Raw genomic sequence first — 19,545 nt, 5'->3', positions numbered from 1 at the left:
ATCGGATTCAATTGGCTGAAGCTATAATAGGGTTAACCTGGAATTAACCACAAGGATAGGAAAAGCATAGCCTGAAAACCTGCAAACTTGAAAACCTATGTGAGAAAACAGATTTAGGACTTGGAAGAAATAAAGATGAGTAGAGGAAAACAGCTATTATATGATTTTTTTTGCTCATCATAAGATCTGAAAACCAAGCTGGGTTTTTTTGTTATTTCATGCATCAGAACTAGAAAAATCACACAGTAAATATTCAAGGTTGAGATTTAAGTGGCTTGTCACAGAGATGATGCTTGAAGCTTCCCTCTTGTGCTAGAGTAGTTAAAGTAGTTTTTATTAGAAACAAGACAGATTTTTATAATAAAGACCAGTCTTTCAGTTTTTAACATACAAAATTTTCGTTGTCCTCCTGGAGATGCATTATGGAAAGCATACAGAATGAAGGATGAGATCCATACAACTTAGAGTCATGTTTTGGCTATTACTATATGTTCATTTAGTTTTGGCAGCTCCAGGATTTCCAATTGCAGAGCTAGTTATCAAGCAGACATAATGTTTCATAAGGTCGTTAATTACATTTCACTGTTATACACTGTTTGAAAGTTAAAAACATTGTTTTCTTGTAGCTGCTCTGAGAAAAAAAAATGTGCCCCCAGTTACTTGTAAATCTTGGATGTATATTTAGGGTGTTCTTTATTGTGATTCTTTACTGCCAGATTCAGCACAGATGTAGGGCTGGAGGGGCATGTTTCCATAAATACGTTACAGAAAATCACAAAACTACGAGGAGAGGCCAGCGTGCAATTTAAGGAGCATGGCAGAGGTAGAACGAACAGGGATGCTGTTAGTGCCCCTTTCTGGAATGCAAACTGCTGCAGTTTGCTGTGGCTAGTGTACAGGAAACACTAAAACAGCAGCGCTGCCTCTGCCCAGCCGCAGTGTTCCTCTGAGCAGACTAGACACCCCAGAGCGGAGTTCATAGCTTTGTGTGCTCCCCAGGCAGTTATATCAGAGTAATCATGTGTTCCACATAGCACAGTGCCCTGTTTTCAAGGACAAAATAAAAGTGTCTGTACTTGGATATATGTCAATTCCATGTGTGCACAAGACTGTCCAGTTTAACCCTGAGAAAAGATGTATTACAACCTCAGTAAGACATTAGTTGAGAGATTTTTGAAAACAGTATGTTATTCTCCTGTTTTACACCAGTGAGAATTTAAGTTGATAACCGTTTCATAATGCAGAAGCAAGGTCTAAACTGTCTAAAGATTCATAAAGCAATCCTAATGCAAGCAGGGAGCAGTGCTTAAAATGCGTGTGTTAGATCTTTGTCTATGTTCTTGCCCCATACTGAAGGGTAATGAGGTGGAGCTTTCTTAATGCTCTCTGATATGTCTTAAAGTGCTTCATACAGAGAAACATTCTGAACTTTCCACAGTACACCTTTTTGTATCTGATAAAACATGACCATGCTCCACAGCGTGACCCACAGAGATCAGTTAATGTGCCCAGAATGCAGATGCGTAAGAATAAAATGCAATGACAGATTTGGTTTTTTTTTCCCGAGCCCTCTGTTGCTCTAAATGGGTGATGTTATTACTATTATGACCATAATCCCTTCTGGATGTCTTGGTGTTTCCAGGATAGAAGGTGAGAGTTGAGTGTAAAACTAACAGAATGATATTTTCCTACAATTCTTATAAAGCCACCCTGTTCAGAGTCTCGACTCGAAGTGCAGGATGGATGATGGGCACTCTATAAAAATCTGGTAGACCGAAGTAATCATTAGTTTGAAATTTCTCTGTCTGCATTACAGGTAGTAAATTAGTTAAAGTAATGAAGACCCGTAAGCCCCTCAACTAATATACACTCCAGAAATCCAGGCTGGGCTGTGATGGAGGTGGGAGTGTTTTCTTGCTACATTATGAAATTCCCCTGATTTGTGGCCAATTACCCGAGTTATAAAACGGCTGTTAATCATGGAAATGTTTTATATTACCATGAAAAACTGCTGAAACAGTCATTACAAAGCAAAGCTTCTGACGGAAGCTATTAAAATGGAGATTTAGTCATTTCTCTCTCTGTGGGGCTGGGAGTTAGAAGCAATAATCCTGGTGGGAGAAGCTAAATCTGTATGTAGTGCTCTACCTAAGAAGGAGGTTTGAAATTTTGGCTACAAATGAGTCAATGGCTGCTGCCTGCCAGCCTCATTCTCTCTGTGCCTTGAGGGATTTTCAGTTTGCCAGGAGCAATTTTTCTTCCTTTTAATTTTGAATTTACTGTTTTAAAAATATACTTGCCCCAGTGCAGATTTGAGACTATATACAGACTTTGTCAAAACTGGTCAATGAAAAGCGAAAATAAGATGTATAAACTCCTCTTCAGCTGGAGACTGCTGTCAAGTGGCTACTGAAATTCAGCTCGTGTCATTTCTTTTGCTTAAGAATTGACAAGTTGAGGGAGGCTTTTCTTGTCTGACAACATGTTAATATTTTTAGCTAAAACATTTTCCAGAAGAGAGGCACAGATAAATCCCTTGTTTATGCATTGTCCTCTGCTTTGTATTTTTGCTGACCTGGCATATTGCATTCAGCAAATTATTGCATTAGTTTGATGACCGACATAATACTCATACAAAAACTGCAGTCGGTGCTAAAAGTAGTGTTTTTAAAAAGTCAACCATCATTGGCTGCGTTTCTCCAGTTATATCTCTTTCCCCTTTTTGCTTCTAATGCCAGTTTCCATGTTTTACTTGGTTTTGGGGGAAAAAAATTTAGCTTGTGACCCATCTTCCTCTTGGTTGTCATCCTATGCCATCTCTGTGCACAGCTAATCAAGTGGAAATGGGATTGAGAGAAATTTCTCAGGCTACTCCTCAACCTACACTTTAATGTGAATTGACAGTACCTGGCATCTTTCAGTGCAGACCCCTAACCTCTTCCAAGTCAGGTAAGCTATGTAGTTTGGAAAAAATTAGATTGTAGCTGCACATATTTTGTCTAGCCTCTATGATTAACTGGAGGATCTCAGGCTTTCAAATCATAGAATCATAGAATGGTTTGGGTTGGAAGGGAACTTAAAAATCATCTAGTTCCAATTCCCAAACAAGGGTAGGGACACCTTCTACTCAACTAGGTTACTCAAAGCCCCATGCAACCTGGCCTTGAACACCTCCATGGATGGGGCATCTACAACCTCTCTGGGCAACCTGTTACAGTGTCTGACCAGTGTCACGGTAAAGAATTTCTTCCTAATATCTAACCTAAATGTACCTTCTTTCAGTTTAAAACCGTTACCTTCTTCCTATTGCTACACTCCCTGATGAAGAGTCCCTCCCTATCTTTCCTGTAGTCCCCCTTTAGGTACTAGAAGGCTGCTAGAAGGTCTCCTGGGAGCCCGCTCTTCTCCAGGCTGAATAACCGCAACTCTCTCAGTCTGTCTTCATAGGAGAGGTGCCCCAGCCCTCTGATTGTATTTGTGGCCCTCCTCTGGACTCGCTCCAACAGGTCCATGTCCTTCTTATGCTGGGGTCCCCAGAGCTGGACACAGTACTCCAGGGAAGTTCTCACCGGAGCAGAGTAGAGGAGCACAATCATCTCGCTTCACCTGCTGTCTACGCTTCTTTTGATGTAGCCCAGGATACGAGCGCACATTGCCAGCTCATGGTGAGCTGCTCATCAACCAATACCCCCAGGTCCTTCTCCTCAGGGCTGCTCTCAATCCATTCTCTGCCCAGCCTGTATTCATGCTTAGTATTGCCCTGACCCACGTGCAGGACCTTGCATTTGGCCTTGTTGAGGTTTTCACAGGCTCACCTCTCACACCTGTCCAGGTCCCTCTGGCTGGCATGCCTTCCCTCCAGCTTGTCAACCACTCCACACAGCTTAGTGCTGTCGGCAAATTTGCTGAGGGTGCACTCAATCCCACTGTCCATGTCACCAACAAAGGTGTTAAATGGCACCAGTCCCAATAGCAAGCCCTGTGGAATGCCACTCGTCACTGGTCACCACTTGGACATCGAGCCATTGACTGCAACTCTTTGAGTTGCGCAACTCATAGCTCCAGCATTTTTTGTAAATGCTAATAATTAAAGGATGGGTAAAAACTGACGTGCGCTCAGATCAGTTCATGATTCATACAAAACATTAGCTCAGTGCTTAGTGAAAAGGCCATCTGGATTACAGTATGGGAAGTTACTTCAAAATATAACTTCATGTTAATATCACTGTGCAAACTCAACAATTTCCTTGAAAAGCTGACATGAGCCTTAGTATCTCCTCACACCTCTTTATGTAAGAGCCTCCCTCAGGGCACTTATTTATGGATTTATTACTGTAATATTTTAAAAAACACAGTTAAAATGTATTTGAGGAATGAAAATAAAAAATATTAAGCAGGTGGAGTCTCAGTATTCAATTTCAGGAGTTCTAGGGAAACTTTCCTTATTAAAATCCATAAAAATCAGTTTGCTGCTATGGTTACAAAGCTGAAAACAGAAGTCTGGATACATGGTTCTTCAGAAATATAACCGGGGGATAATTAGCATAATGTTGGATCTGGCAGAGTAAAGGGGAGAAAAAGAGATAATTTAAGAGTATGCAACAAAGTTAGTACACCACGGGAAATGAATCAAATATCTCAGAAATATTAACACACTTTATAAACACTAACATCCCAACAGGCACCAGAGACACCAAGGAAATATCAGGCAAACCGTAATTTTCAGAATTAAATGGAGGAAATTAAAACAGTTTTGTTGGTATTATTACTTAACAAGAAATGAACTTGGATAAAGTCTCGGAGCATTTAAGACCAGAATCTCATGAGTTCATCCTGGTTTAACAACATCACGTTACCAGTAGTGTCATTCAGAAGTGGAGACAAAACTTATCATTTAAAAATAAAGGCGTTTTTGAGGAGAAGAGTGCTTTTATAATTTATATGATTCTTCACAACTTTAGTGTTAACATGCCTCTTACAGTTGACACAAATGTCCTGTTCCTTTGCAGGACATTGTGCAGGAATGAAGGCTTACCTCCAGGCACTTCTGCAGTCCTGTGTGTTGCTCTAATTTAAATAAAGCAAACAGATTTCTTCCTGAATGACATTTCAAAGGGTATAACAACAAAAGTATGATTCTTATTTAAATTTCATCTGCTATTTCAGCCTTACTATAATCTTGGGAAAAATAGTTAAGGATTTCTTGTAGGTAAAATATAGTTTGTTTGACTTTTCTCTCTACAAATTGGTTCTTGTACAGCTAGTTTGAAGAAACCTTACTTTTTTAGAATTTGCAGAACATGAACCACAATCCCTCATTTTAATCTCTTATTCTGTTTATTCTCTCACAAAAGGGTTACAGCCCTGATGCTGTTGGAGATGCTGGAGTACCAATGATACATCTAATTATTGTCCTGTACTAAAAAGAGATGCTTTTTGGTTTTGACAAGTATGTGACTATAATTCACTGAGAAACTTAATCTCCAGTATGTTTTCCTATCCCAGTATCTACTTGGAGAAGTATCCAAAAACTAGGTGTTTATTTTTCAATAACCTGTCACATATGTGAATGTCACAGTCATACTTTGTATCCTGAACTCCTTTTCTACAAATTATTCTCCTCTTCCTGCTATCAAGCACAGTGATGTTGAATTAATTTCCCAGTAGGGCATGCCTTTAAGGTAAGAAATTACCAGCTGTCTGTTCCAAAGAGTTCCATATTGATATGAAGAAATGATGAAAAATACCCCCTAAGATAGTAGTTTGAGCATTAACTACCGTTTTCTGTGCCAAACTTTACTTCTAAATTTTGAAATAATGTCTGTTTAAATAGCCATAACACATAGCTGGAATCTCACTTTTGAGAGCTTGAAAAATCATTGCTATGCTGGATATTGTTCAAAAAAACTCTGTAATTTTTATTCAAAACAACTGCTGAAGGAGCTTACCTGTAAAGGATAACATCAGTTTCATTTGTAATGTACCAAGTATGACACACCTGTGCCTTTGATTTGTACTAGTTCTTAGATTTGAACAAATTCTTAGTTTTGAGTTTTATTTACTAGGCAGGCTTTTTTCCCCCAAATTTGGTACATTTATTTCATAATAACCTTTTCTTAGTGTATTCTCCTCATATTGATATCAGTGCTATGGTGATCTCATGTGTTTTCCTCAAATGTTATGTCAACATTGGTTATCTTTGAGAAAATCCAAGAGAAATGGACTCTGGCCAGTCTAAATACAACAGTAAACTGACCCAATCGATCTTGCCTCTTTCACTCTATGTTCAACTCATTCATCCCGGGCAACCCCCTTAGGAAGAAAACTTCAGTAATAGCTTAATCTAGGAATCAAAGCTAGGACTAAATATCACGCTCAGTGAATCTATCAGTGGGTCATTGTGTGAGTTTGCATAAATTGTACCATCTGTGATTGTCTTCTTTTTTTCCCCCTGTACACCTTTGGAAAACTCTTCATAAATATACAACAATACAAGAAACTCATGCGTTTAGATATCATGGAAGTAGGGAACTTAAAGAAACAGAAGAAGATTATCAGTGAACCCTACCACCAGTTTTACTGGACTTCCTTATTTACACAATATAATATCTTAATGATAAATTTCTTGCTTGTTATTATGCATTTTAAATTCTGTGCAAAGAATGGATAGTGGAAACAAAGAGTTAAAGCTTCTGTACTATGTACATATTTTTATAGAAAAGGGGAACAACCTGGCCAGCATGCAGAACAGGCTGAAAGACGCTGATGAGAATAATTCCATCCTCCTGAGAGTTTTGAATGAAACCTTGGGAAAGCTGTCAGCCATTCCTAACGGTAAGCTGGAAAACTGCTGCAACACTTGATTCATCCCTGCTCTTTTGTTTTATTTTCCTATGTTTAACATCTGTATGATTAATCTTTGCCTGTGTCCATGCTGTGTCCGCTAAGACCATTGGCAGCTGTAATAAGACAAAGATGAGCGATGTGAGAGAGAGAACTGAACTGAAAACACATACATGGTATAAGTTTGTATTTTGGCACGGTAAAAGGTACCATGCTTCTGCAGTTTGCAAAAGGTTTCAGAAAGAAAAGAATTATGAGACCAGGAATTATGATACCATCTGAGACAAATAGTCTTTTCTTTAAGTGTGAAAAGTCTTTTAATGAAACTACTGTTTAAGATGCATTATAATCTAACCAGTACAATTTAACCCAAGAAGAATAAAGACTTACTGACTTTACAGAAAAAGCAGGATGAAATTCACTGGGCTTTGTGAAGCAAAAGCTTTCTAGCACACTCCCATTGATTTATGCCGCAGAATTGTTTCTGGTCACTTTTTGGTGTTGTGTATCTTTTTTAGACTGTAAATTGCTTACAACTGGAACAGGCTTTCCTCAATGAACTCTGAAGAGCTATGCGCATTTGTAATTCTACATAGGAAAAAAAAAAATCTGTAATACTAAAATCCCAGATCCTGGAATGTTAGCTACATTGTGTTGTGATAGCAAAGAGACGGGGAGCTAGAATGTAGTTTCATTATAATGACAGTGATAAGCTGAATGTTTCTTTAGAAAATAAAAAGTTTTTTATCAGTGTAATTTGCCACAACTTTTCTCTCCAGGAGCAATTTATAAACTGGAGATATGCCTTAAGAAAAGTCTCCAAAGAAAATCTATATTCTCTCTGATTTGTGATGGTCTGGAAGGTTCAGACTGCAAGTAAAAACTTGGCATGAAAAACAATTTACTTTTCACTTTGCACATTTTTTGTGGCTTTAAGATTCCAGATAACTGAAAATTTTTGCTTGAGATTTAGTGGTCCTTGAAATCAGGCGTTCACAAAAATTTGTTTTAATATGTCATGCTCATCTTATGGCACTTCCCGTGTTTTGGCTACAGGTGTTGACATGACTGTTTCTCTTCTTGTGCACAGATAGATGTCTCAGTCAAAGAAAATGGACCTCTAAAGCCAGTTGAGCTTAGGACACAGAATACTAAATACGAAACAAGTAAAAGAAATATGAAATATGCAACTATTAGCAATGTAATAAACTCTTGTCAGATTAGAGTTACAGGGTGCTTGCTCTTGGGACAAGGACACTCATAAAAACAAGCAGATGTGTGTTAAGAAGGAAATTTAGAGCAAATAAATGGCATGGATAAGAAAATGTAGTAAATTAGTTGTCCAACACAGAAGTAACCAATGAGGATAGGGGAGGAAATGACCCTGTCATATATCGTGTTCTTCAAGGATTCAAGATAGCAGAGAGCAGCTTAAACTAATGTCTTGTGTCCATGTTGTACTAATAGCCAAATAAAAGCAGAAAGATTCAAAATGGGCTAGACAGGTAGATCACCTTAGGACAAGGACCCACATGTGCAGGGATGGCATAATTTGAAGTGTGACTGAAAATAAATATCATTTGTGTGACCAATAGAGGGAAGTAACACAGTAACTCCAACTTTCACTCTGCCAGAAAGGTGCATGACCTCTAATAATGGCCTCAAAAAGAGATACTTAGATATGATGAAAAAAGGGAGCAAAAAAAGGCAATCAGCGCACTCTGTTCTTTCACTTGTCAGGACTGATGATGATAATAGTTTATTAAAGGTTCAGTTGTATTTTTAAGGTGCTATTGTATTTTCGGGGCTTTTCAGAGCCAAACCTTCAGAAATAAGGGTGGCGTTTGGAGAACAGGTGTAATATATCTTTACTCAAGAAAATAAAAAGTGTCGTCTGACTCTCCAGTGTGCAGGACAAACCTATCAATTCTCTATGGCCTTAGGAAGCATTGTGTGCTTCCCAGGCCACAGGCTTGATCGCATCAGATGTTCCACAGAAGGAGAAGGACCTACCTAGGAGACCATTTGGAAGCCTATGCTGTTGATCCCTTGAAATGGAGAAACTGGCCGTGTTTCCCATGTCTTCACACAGTCATAGAATCAGGAATGTGCACTCTGTTTCAAGCAAGTGTTGGTATAAACTAACTCATATCACCTCTCTTTTAGTCAGAAATTGAAAGAAATCACAACCTCCTGTGCCTTCCCCACTACTGCAAGGCAGTCTGTTAACTTTACAGACTATCACAGGAAGCCCCAGTCAGTATGACAAGTGGCACTATCTCTGCGTGGTTGTTTCAGAGATGTCCAAAATTCTGAGCTGCACTCCAGAATTCTCATATGACTGAAGGACATGAGGATAGCCCAGAGAACACAAGGGGAAAGCAACTCCAAGAACAGTTTCATGGGAACCAGGTGGCAAAGCAGGTTCCTGCGGGTCCCACGACTCCACTGTGGTGTGATGGTAGAGAAGGGCGTTCACATGGATTCCCTTGCAAGCTGGTGTGTTCACCGCAACATTTTCTGCTTGCTCACTTCCTCCCATCTGTGGGAATTCAGAAAATTTGGCAGCTCCCTGGCCCAGCAGAACCTGTGCTGCTGGCTCATCATGTGATGTAATCCCAGCCTGGCAACAGCACCTGAGCTGCTCAGCAGCTGCATGATAAATTTTAAGTTAGATTTACTAACACAGGATTTGAATATACACCTACTTGAATACCTAGCTCTCTGTTTTATCATTTATCAATAGCAGAATCAAAAACATTCCAAACTTGAATGTTTTCACCTGAAGGATAGAAAATTTTGCAGGCAGAGAGATGGGGCAGCATTAGACTAATTGTTTTGCTCAAGCTCAACAAGCATGTGATTAACTCAGTCAATGGAGCCTTGGTCTCCTGATTCACAAGATTATTTGTCAGAATTTCAACCGAAACACATAGAGTTAGATTCCTGTGCTCTGTACATTGGAAAGTATTGTTTCTATTATAAGTATCAAATAGTGTATCTGAAACTTGATCCGAGGTTAACCAGTGAGTCAACAGCAACAACAAAATTGCAGAAAAATTTACCTAATAAAAACGATTTGTCCTTTACCTACAAATGAGGCTGGAGCATTTTCTCTTCTTCAGGTGCATTTGATGTATCAAAAAAGACACAAAGGGCCAGATTCTGTAGTCCACACTTACAACTAGTAATGTCTTACTAAATGTGAAGTAGGAGCTCTCAAAGAACACACAGCACAATTTAAGATGGTAGAATTTTGACTCAACTTTGTTCTTAAGATGTGCGAAGGAAACTTCTGTACTCTATAGACAATCATTTCATTATCCTTTTCTACCTACAGATACAGCTATAAAGGTTCAGGCAGCCAAAGACAAAGCAAGACAAGCCAATGATACTGCAAATGACGTCCTGGCCCAGATTAAAGACCTTAACCAGAATCTCCTGGTCCTGAGAAACAACTACAGTAAACTTGCAGATGACGTGGCAAAAACAAATGCCGTTGTGAAGGATCCTATGAAGAACAGTAAGATCTTTTTTGGGTTGTTTGGTGGTGGGATTTTTCAGTTTGTGGTTTTCGTTTCACATAGCCTTACCACGGTATGCTGGGATAAAAGGAATCTCTATCACTTCTATTTTCTGGACTTTATATATAAAAAGAATTTAAAATCTTAAGGACTGCTGCTAGTAGCTGGGGGAAAAAGCTAATGTTAGCAGGATGAAAATGTAGTGGATAGATTTGTTCCGCAGACTACTTTTTAAAGTATTTAGGATGTGAATAAGCAAAGATTCTGACTGGCAGTTCACCCCTTGATTCAAGCAAAATTCCATGCACTAACTCTGTCTTCAGTCAGTCAGATAATCAGTTCTGGGAGAAATACATCACTTCTTTCATATACGTTACAATTTTGGTAGAACACTGAAGTCACTTAAGAAGAAAGAGAAAAAGGAGATTCTGGGAATGGTTTTTTGTATGCTTTTATTTTTATTTTTTTGACAGTGAATTCTATTATCAAATATGACAGTTGCTTTAGCATTTTCACTTTGGTTATGACAGATAAAATTGAATTCTAAATTACAACACATTTTATGGTAGATTACTGGAATACTGTACAGGAGTATACAGCCAGGGCTGACCACAGAACCAGTGTCTTTACAACATTACTAAAGGACTAATTTCTCAGCAACCTGGGCTCCCCAGATTGTTTTCAGTTTGGTGAAGCTGGGCACGTACAAACATCCAGTTTACGAGGCTGTCATGCTCGTTCTATGGACAAATACACGGAAAAACTTCTTTACAGTGAGGGTAACAGAGCACTGGCACAGGAGATTTTCAAGACTCGCCTGGATGCAGTCCTGAGTAATGTGCTCTAGGCAATCCTGCTTTAGCAGGGGAGTTGGACTAGATGATCTCTAGAGGTCCCTTCCAACTCTGAAGTTTCTGTGATTCTGTGATATCCTCTTCAAATTGTAGCTGTACCAGCGAAAGAAGGTAATCCTAATGGCTGTTTGTCACTGCCTGCCTATTGCAAGTTCCTGATCCATCATCAACTGAGATACATGCGAGAGCCCCATGTATAATCCCCGTCAGGCAGACTGACCTCATACTAGTTTAGACAGTATGAAAAGTAGGTGTTGATTGAAATAGTGGGGTGAGGTTATGGCGAGTTATGGAACAAGCAGATCTACGAGGTAATGACCTCTGGCAGGGTAGTGATAAACAACTGAGAAGTGGCCTAAAAGCAGTAATTTCTTGGCATTGCTGAATCTAGACTAGGCCATCTGTCCCAGCCCAAGCATTCTAAGACTGTGTGTACATTGAAGTTTTAGTTGAGATTACCAGTGATAATTCAAAAGTCAGTCTCTTGATTGTTCTTTGTCACTATTGTTTTGTTCACATTGAGGAGTGGTCTTAACACTTGCAAACTCTTTCATGTCAGATAAAGCTTAACTGTAAGGTGTTCTCCAGAAGTACACTTTTACCACTCTCCAACTGCTAATGGATACTCAGATTACATAATGAAATTAAAGTAAATGCAGAATAAACCACTCCAAATGTATATAGTGAGTGTGTTGGCACTCATGACTACATGCTAAAGTAGGCATAGCCTCTCTTGTATGTTGAAATTCAGGCTCTGAATTCTCATTATGTAGATGTGCAAGATATAAAAAATAATAATGAGTTTTTTTCTAGATCAATCCTGTCCTTTAATTTACTTTATATTTCTGTTGAGATCTTCAAAACATTTTCTTACGTTACCTCCTGTTTTTTCTCTTTTCTTTGTCTCCATATCTTGCCTACAGAAATCAGTACGTACATTGTCTTTCTTGCTGCTTTTATTGTGTCTTTTCCAGTAAATGATGATTCGCTGCTTACCACCAAAGATTCTGCATGGTGCTCTACATTTCACATTCATTGAAATAATAGTTAAATAGTTACTTTTTGAAGGCTCTAAGATAAATTGACTTGGTAACCTATGTGAAACCTTAAGAAGTGTTTTAAAGGTTTGGTATCAGTGTCTGCTGACTATTCAAAAACTAGATACGCAGACTTTCATGCTTTATCTAGGCATTATTATTATTGTTGTTATTATTTTAATTCAATATACATTCTTCTGGTAAATGCAGGTTTGTCCCTCTCAATGTCATCCACACGAACCCACACCTTCATGCTAGCCAAGTGTGTAATCCTTAAACCTGCTGATGAATTGTCAGACAGGGCATTGTTCAGTGGTTGTGTGTTGAGAGGCAAAAAAAGTAATTTCAAGCTTAAAGAAAAAGAGAGAAGAAATATCCTTTTGAAATTAGTAAATTCACCTGAAAAAAAGAAAATATTTGCAATTTACTGCCACTGTTTTTTAATCTGCTTTCAGTACACATACAGCATTTTAAAAATTTGTGACCAGAATAAAGCCTTTTTCTAGTGGTGGCCATTATAGTTAATTCAGTAATTAACTTCAGTTAATTCTAACCCTCTTTCAGAAATTACTAATGGAAACTAACCAGTGTTCATTAATCTAGCATTTTTTTTTCAAAATTGGAGATTAAAAAAAAAAGAAAGTAAATATTTAATTCATAAGTGTATTTTGCTACAGGAAATGTTTTCCATTAGTATCATCCTGACCTGAAGGATAGTTATTCCTTCAAAATCCTGCTTTAACACCTGCCTTTGCTGCTATTGCTACTTTAACTTGATTGTAAATTTTCTTATATTATCTTATTCTGTTCAGGTAGCTTCCTGGTCTGTGTGTACCTCCTAGTAGCATATACAATTGCCTGAGTATTGTGTATGCAGAATCTTCTTGATTTTATTATTGCAATGTATAATTACTCTCTGACACTATTTTCTAAAACTCTGCCTTGTTCTTTCTTATGAAGTTGCTGATGCAGATTCCAGTATTAAAACCCTAGAAAAGGAAGCAGATCGCCTGCTAGATAAAATCAAGCCAATCAAAGAACTTCAGGATAACTTAGGGAAAAACATTTCTCAGATAAAAGAGCTGATAAACCAAGCTCGGAAGCAAGCCAATTCGGTAAGCCCTTTTTCTCAGTAAGATGACCTTTTTAGTATTGATAGGATTTTATTTTCTGCTTTTGTATTTCTTTTCCACAGGGTGAATCCTTTCTAATTCTAAACATGTGTAAAGAGAGCAAGTAATGGAGTATAATTTCTCACATAAAAAGAGAATATTCTGATGATTTTCGCTCTGTGTCTGGTTTCTTCATTTAAAACATGCCCTTGTTAAATGGATAACATCTGTAGGAATGTATCTGGAAAGGTTATTATTTGAGAAGTATTGTGGATGATAGTACAGCAGACGAGTCACGACATCACTGATTTTTTGTGAAAACGAAAATGTATTTTTTGCCTCAGCACTGATATTAAGACCCTGATTTCATTTCACAGAACTTACATTGCCTAAAAATGACACCATCTCAAACTCACTGAATTGCTGAGTGTATTTGCTTTTCCCATATTTTTTACTTTCTTTGTCCAGTAGCAGTGCTGAGGACTTGAATTTAAGAATAGATTTCTAGTCCATTTAATGAGTTTGGAGTCCATCTCCCTGACTCGGTAACACTCTAAACTTGAGGATCAGCTGGTTAATACTAAGGTTATTCAGCTGGTGGTCTGATGTAGCAAAGGAAAAAAATTCTTGAAGGTATTACTTAGAAAACTTCCTCAAAAATGGTTGGGGAAAAAAGAAAAAACAGCTACAGAATAATAGGATCCTGGGAGAGAAGTGTATTCCATAGGCTTGATGAAATTTCCCCACGATAGAAAGACAGGCTACAGCAATGATACGGTTTTGTTACATTCATCTTCTGTCTGAAGGCTTTGAAGTACTTAACTGCTCAGCATTTCTGATAGGGAAATTGTGAGTTTGGTCATATAATGGATCTCCTCTTTGACAAAGTTTGCCCTAAGCATAAGGTGATACTATTATGTGCATCTACTCTAATACATAAACATGTCTATCTAGAATGAAATTCCATTGTACTGTCATTATGTCTATGCTGGCATTATGAAAGCAAACAGCATGCCATTTTTATCTGTGCTCAGAGCCTGAGGAAACAAGCACACATATCCAAATGCATGTGTCACTCAGGTGTGAAAATGAAACTTAATTAAGAATACCAACTCCATTAGGGGCTATGTAAAAGCAATGATAGACACAACTGTTGGTTTAAAAATAATTGTTAAAAGATGTCTTAAATTGGCATGATCACAGATCTTACAAGGGAAAAAATAGATCATCCTGTCTACCTGATCACAATGTCTTGTGATTCCTTCAGGAGTGCTGCTTATTTTCCTGGCTGCACGTTCTACTTATAGAGTATCTCTACTGCTAGAATTCCACTGCTGCTTGCATTAGACCAGTATATCTTCTAGCTATTTTTAATCCATACAGTTTGTCCTTTCAAATGTGAATGCCAGAAAGAGCTTTATTTTCTTTTAATAAGCAATTCCAGAAAGAAAATTCCGTTTCTACCTTTCTACCTCCTGTGTATGTCCAAACAACTCCCTGGTACATGTAACACAGAAATGGGAAGGGACTAAAAAAGAGGTGTTATAGTCTTATAATTATTTGGAAGCATCTAAAGTTATTTCTGGCATAATAAACAGTAAAGTGAATTCTTTTTGCTATGCTTTTTTTGAAGATCAAAGTGTCCGTGTCCTCTGGAGGCAATTGTATTCGCACATACAGACCAGAAATAAAGAAGGGAACATACAACACCGTCATTGTCAATGTGAAGACTCTAGTTGCTGACAATCTGCTTTTTTACCTTGGAAGTGCCAAGTTTGTAAGTCTGTCTCCTGCTTTTCATGTCAGGGTTGCTCGATCAAATCAGACTACTGACAAATAAAGAAGATGAGAAGGGTTGGTTTTTTCCCTCCTAGAGGCTTCAAAGCAGTAGTAGAGGACCTAAAATAATCTAAACATTTACTGTCTTTGATATTAAAATAGGGACTTCTCAAATATGACCAGCAAAATTTTATTTTTTTTTTATTTTTAACTAGATATAAAATGTACTTTTACACAGACTACATTAGAGCTTTAAAATTAACAAGTAATTTTTGGGTTGTTTGTGGGCTTTCCCTTGGGAATGAAGTAGCTAATTGTCTTGCATCTCTTAAAGCTCCTATTTATTGTAATTTTAAGTCAAGACTACAATTCCAAGCCTAATAATGACAAATGATTCAGCTTCCCATGAGCCCTATAGCAGACAGACTTCTAGAATAATCAATAATAATTCAGTAAATGGGAAAAGTTTTCTATTTCTAACATTTTGAACTATATATTTTATTTACTTAATATAAAATGAAGAGGCTAGATGGCATCATGTATTAGCCCAGAAACCTGACATCTTTCTGACATCCAATGGATGTTTTACAAACAGCATTACTCTTGAGTTAAACCCTTCTCGCGATGGCTACAGTATTAACATTTCTGTAACTCTAGCAACCATTTACTGCATGTCAGTGACGGAAGTCATTTGCCATCTTTGGCTTAAGATTCCTTTTTTTGAGCCAACAAAAGCAGAAAAAATAGAATCTCATTTTAGATCGTTGTGAGAATTAATGTTCATACTTTACTGTCTCTGTATGGGTTTCTGATGCCTCATTAGACCTTCTGAAATGTGAAGAGTTCTGGAAAACTTCCTTTAATTAAAGTATGAGATTGTTTCTGTTTTCGTATTTTCCATGTAGACTGACTTCTTGGCCATAGAGATGCGCAAAGGCAAGGTGAGCTTCCTGTGGGATGTGGGATCTGGTGTTGGACGGGTTGAGTATCCAGATCTGACCATTGATGATGGGTTTTGGTACCGGATTGAAGCCTCTAGGCAAGTATATATTTCAGTTCCAAGATTTGGTTCCTAAAGAAAAAAATGGCTAAATTTAACGAGTTCTCCTTTGAATCCACTGTCCTCATGTTAGCATATCTCAGATTTACATGGAAATGTTTTCTACATTTGAAACATCATTTTCTAAAAAAAAATATGATGTTATAAATAAGATAGATTCTAGTCTGGTTTAATGAAAGCTTTTGAACCTACATCTAATAGTACCAAAGTGTATATACTACAATTACTATTGAAATGTGAATTTTATTGAATTGAGAATTTATTTTCATCACATATTTCCCCTCTAGCCTCAACAGTCCATGACTGCTTATATTCCCTTCTGCTTATCTATCACTCAATTGATTCTCTTCTTCAACTGGCTTCCTTTTAATATCAGTTACAGGTTTTGGCCCTCAAGCAGATAACTACTATTCTTTTCTCCTTGAATTTCAAAGAATTTTCTGAATTTTCTGGTCTTGATACAGTACTGCAAATGAATGGTCTGTTGTACACCAGTCGCTTGTTTTTTACTCAAAATGCCGTTTCCGTAGGCAGAATGTCTTTTCAAACTGGGGATGTTTTAAAAGATACAGTTTATGAAAACTCAAGGATGAAATAGTCTGGAAAGTTAAAATTTGAGATCAGCTGTTGAATGCTTTGAACTTTAGAAATATAGATAACCTAATATTCAAATTTCACATTTGTTAGTTGAAGCTTATATTTCCCATTCAAATAGCAAATACAGGACATACGGTGTAGTAAATACAGCATAAGGATTACATAACTTTATATCCTCCTCCTACTTCTGAACAGATCTTAGTAATTTAGATAACGTCATCCATATTGCAATTTGATATGAAGCTGAGTAATTCCTCCTGCATCATTACAGTTAATTTCACATTGTATTAAACATAGAACTGATAATATAGTCAGAAAATGAGAGAAAGAAGGAGAAAGAAAACAAAGCACTCTAATTCCAGTTACATTCATGGCTTTCAGAGGAGGAAACGGCATCCAGTTTAAATAATTTAGTGAGATAACAGAATCAGCCATTCAGAGCAGAGAATTAAATAAAATTATGGCACCATATCCAGAAGCTGCCTTAATGAAACCTCATTGCTAGGAAAATACAAACTGGGGTACAATACGAATTGTTGAAATCTTCACCAGTTCATACTATGCATACTAAAATAGCTTCGTGACACAGTAATGCCAGACTTTCATTTACAAGAAAGCTGTTTCAGCAGAATATGGAGCCAGGACATGGTATAAAAATTTGCACATCCTACAAAAGCACATTGCCTATTAATTTGGTTGTTCTGGATATATAGAGTGTGCATGCCATTAGTTTTGAACAAACTGCTGGATCAGCAACTTAGAACAATTACAGCTGCACAAATCTGAAGTACAGAGCAGTGTTTAGGAGAATTACATTGCAGAGACAGTAGTTGGATTTGTGGGATTAAGATGAAGAGCTCTGGACTGATTTTACATTCTTAAGGCAGACTTCATAAATCACCCTACTGAAGATTCTTCAACTTTGAACATTTTAGGCCAGTTGATAACTCTCCTCTGACTCCCTTCATAAGCTGTTGGAGAGTTTTACTCATTTCATTGCCTCACCTTTTTTCTCCAAATTTCTGCTCAGTTCCAGCCACAGACTTTTTCAGCAACCTGACAGAGCTGCCGGGAACAGGGCATCCACTTAGAATGGTGACATAAGATGAAATTCTGGCCTTGCTGAATCTTGCCATAGATTTCAGTGGTGACAGGCATTGATACACAATAATAATGATATAGAAGGATTAAAAGTCGATAGTCATTCTTAACCAAGGATCCGAAAGGGCCTTAAAAAGAGGAGATGTGGTGGCACAGAGGTTGTGAAATTCTCAAGGTCACTCAGCGTACTGAATGAAATCGAAATATGAAAAAGCTGATCAGAGATTTCAGTTCAGTTAATGTCTGCAGCAAAATTTCCAGACTGTTAAGACTAAGTTGATAATTACTGCATCTGTTTTCCAGGGACACTTTTAATTTTCATCATCTTTTTATTTAAAGCATACTAATACTTTTTTATTATATTTTTATTATAAATGCTGAGGTTATAATGGAAAAATTTTAGTTTTTTAAATGGAATTTAAGTAAATTTTTTTTATTCCTATAGGAATTCCGACAGCAATTCCCTATACTTTGATGGTACAGGAATTTAACAAATATCACTTACAGAGTTACTTACCTGCTTACAGAGGCAAATCTGATTAGCATCAAGAATTGCAATCAATCAATGTATCAATTAACAAAGGAAAATCTGGCATAACAGATGTGACAAAATGACTTAAAGCAGATTTGAAACATGCAAACAGTGTCAATTTTGTGAAACAGTCAAATGGGCATCAGAATATTTTTGAGACTCGCTGGATCAGTGAAACAATGTCACGAGTTCAGCAGGCCTCAATTAGGAGCAGGATCTGATTAGTTGTGATTTTAATCAAGTGTGATATAAGTATTACCATTGTTTTAATTGTTAATGGCAGAGTTTAAGCAGCACCCTTCCTTTGAGGACAAAGGACACTTGAATCACAACTTCACTGTAGACATATCCAGCCCAGCTCAGCAAGAATTCAGTTTTAAACTACTGTGGCAAATCTAAGCCATACCTTCCAATTAAGATTTTCTTTGCTCTCAAGGGGTCAAGGAGCAGAGGTTCCCACATGGTATTTTTTAATCTAATGTTGATGACTCACAAAAGTCATCTGATTTACATCATGCATCTCCTAAAGAGAAAACCCTGCATGCATGGCATTAGGTAAATTTTTCGGAGGATCATTCACAAAGTGTTCGTTCATCTTCTATAATCCACCAGTTTTTGCAAGACCTGACTATCACTAGAACAATGTCGTCTTAACCTGATGACTTGTCATTCACAGGATAGTAATGTCTTTTTGCTGTCAAGTTAGCCAAGTTCTTTCTTCAAGCTCAATTGTGCTCCTTAAATAAGAGAGAATTATTTATGGAAGGACTCCATTGTTAGCATTTCAGTCTGTTTGAAGATGAAAGACATCCATGCTATTTGTCACATATTAGACACCCTAAAAAGTGTCAGTCTGCTCAGTGACTTCTACATGATTGAACTTGGATGTTTTTAAACTGGAATCTTGATTTCAGCACAATACAGATTGAAAGTGACAATGGCTTTCTTTCAGAGAGCATCAAACTTAGGCGGTTAAAAAACACTTTAGCCACTGTTAGTCTTTCAACAATTATTACATTGAGAACTTTTATCCTTTAAAGGTCTTAACATCAATAAAACTTCTGAATAAAATAAAGTAAAAATTTGGAATTTCTGCTGCATAGAAA

At 37.4% G+C, this 19,545-nt stretch overlaps 1 protein-coding gene across 6 annotated transcripts in view; it reads left to right on the top strand.

Annotated features, from left to right (window-relative positions):
* LAMA2 (laminin subunit alpha 2) overlaps nt 1-19,545 on the top strand; it is a 383,003-nt gene that overhangs the window by 321,524 nt on the left and 41,934 nt on the right. For all 6 annotated transcript variants that reach the window (XM_063329629.1, XM_063329631.1, XM_063329633.1 and 3 more), the window contains 5 exons: nt 6,718-6,834; nt 10,184-10,366; nt 13,219-13,373; nt 15,004-15,147; nt 16,055-16,188. In XM_063329629.1, the coding sequence (XP_063185699.1) occupies nt 6,718-6,834; nt 10,184-10,366; nt 13,219-13,373; nt 15,004-15,147; nt 16,055-16,188 (733 nt within the window). The remainder of the gene's footprint in view (nt 1-6,717; nt 6,835-10,183; nt 10,367-13,218; nt 13,374-15,003; nt 15,148-16,054; nt 16,189-19,545) is intronic.

The sequence above is a fragment of the Chroicocephalus ridibundus genome, chromosome 3 (assembly GCF_963924245.1).
Source record: "Chroicocephalus ridibundus chromosome 3, bChrRid1.1, whole genome shotgun sequence".
NCBI lineage: Eukaryota > Metazoa > Chordata > Aves > Charadriiformes > Laridae > Chroicocephalus > Chroicocephalus ridibundus.
This window is presented reverse-complemented; position numbering and strand designations above follow the sequence as displayed.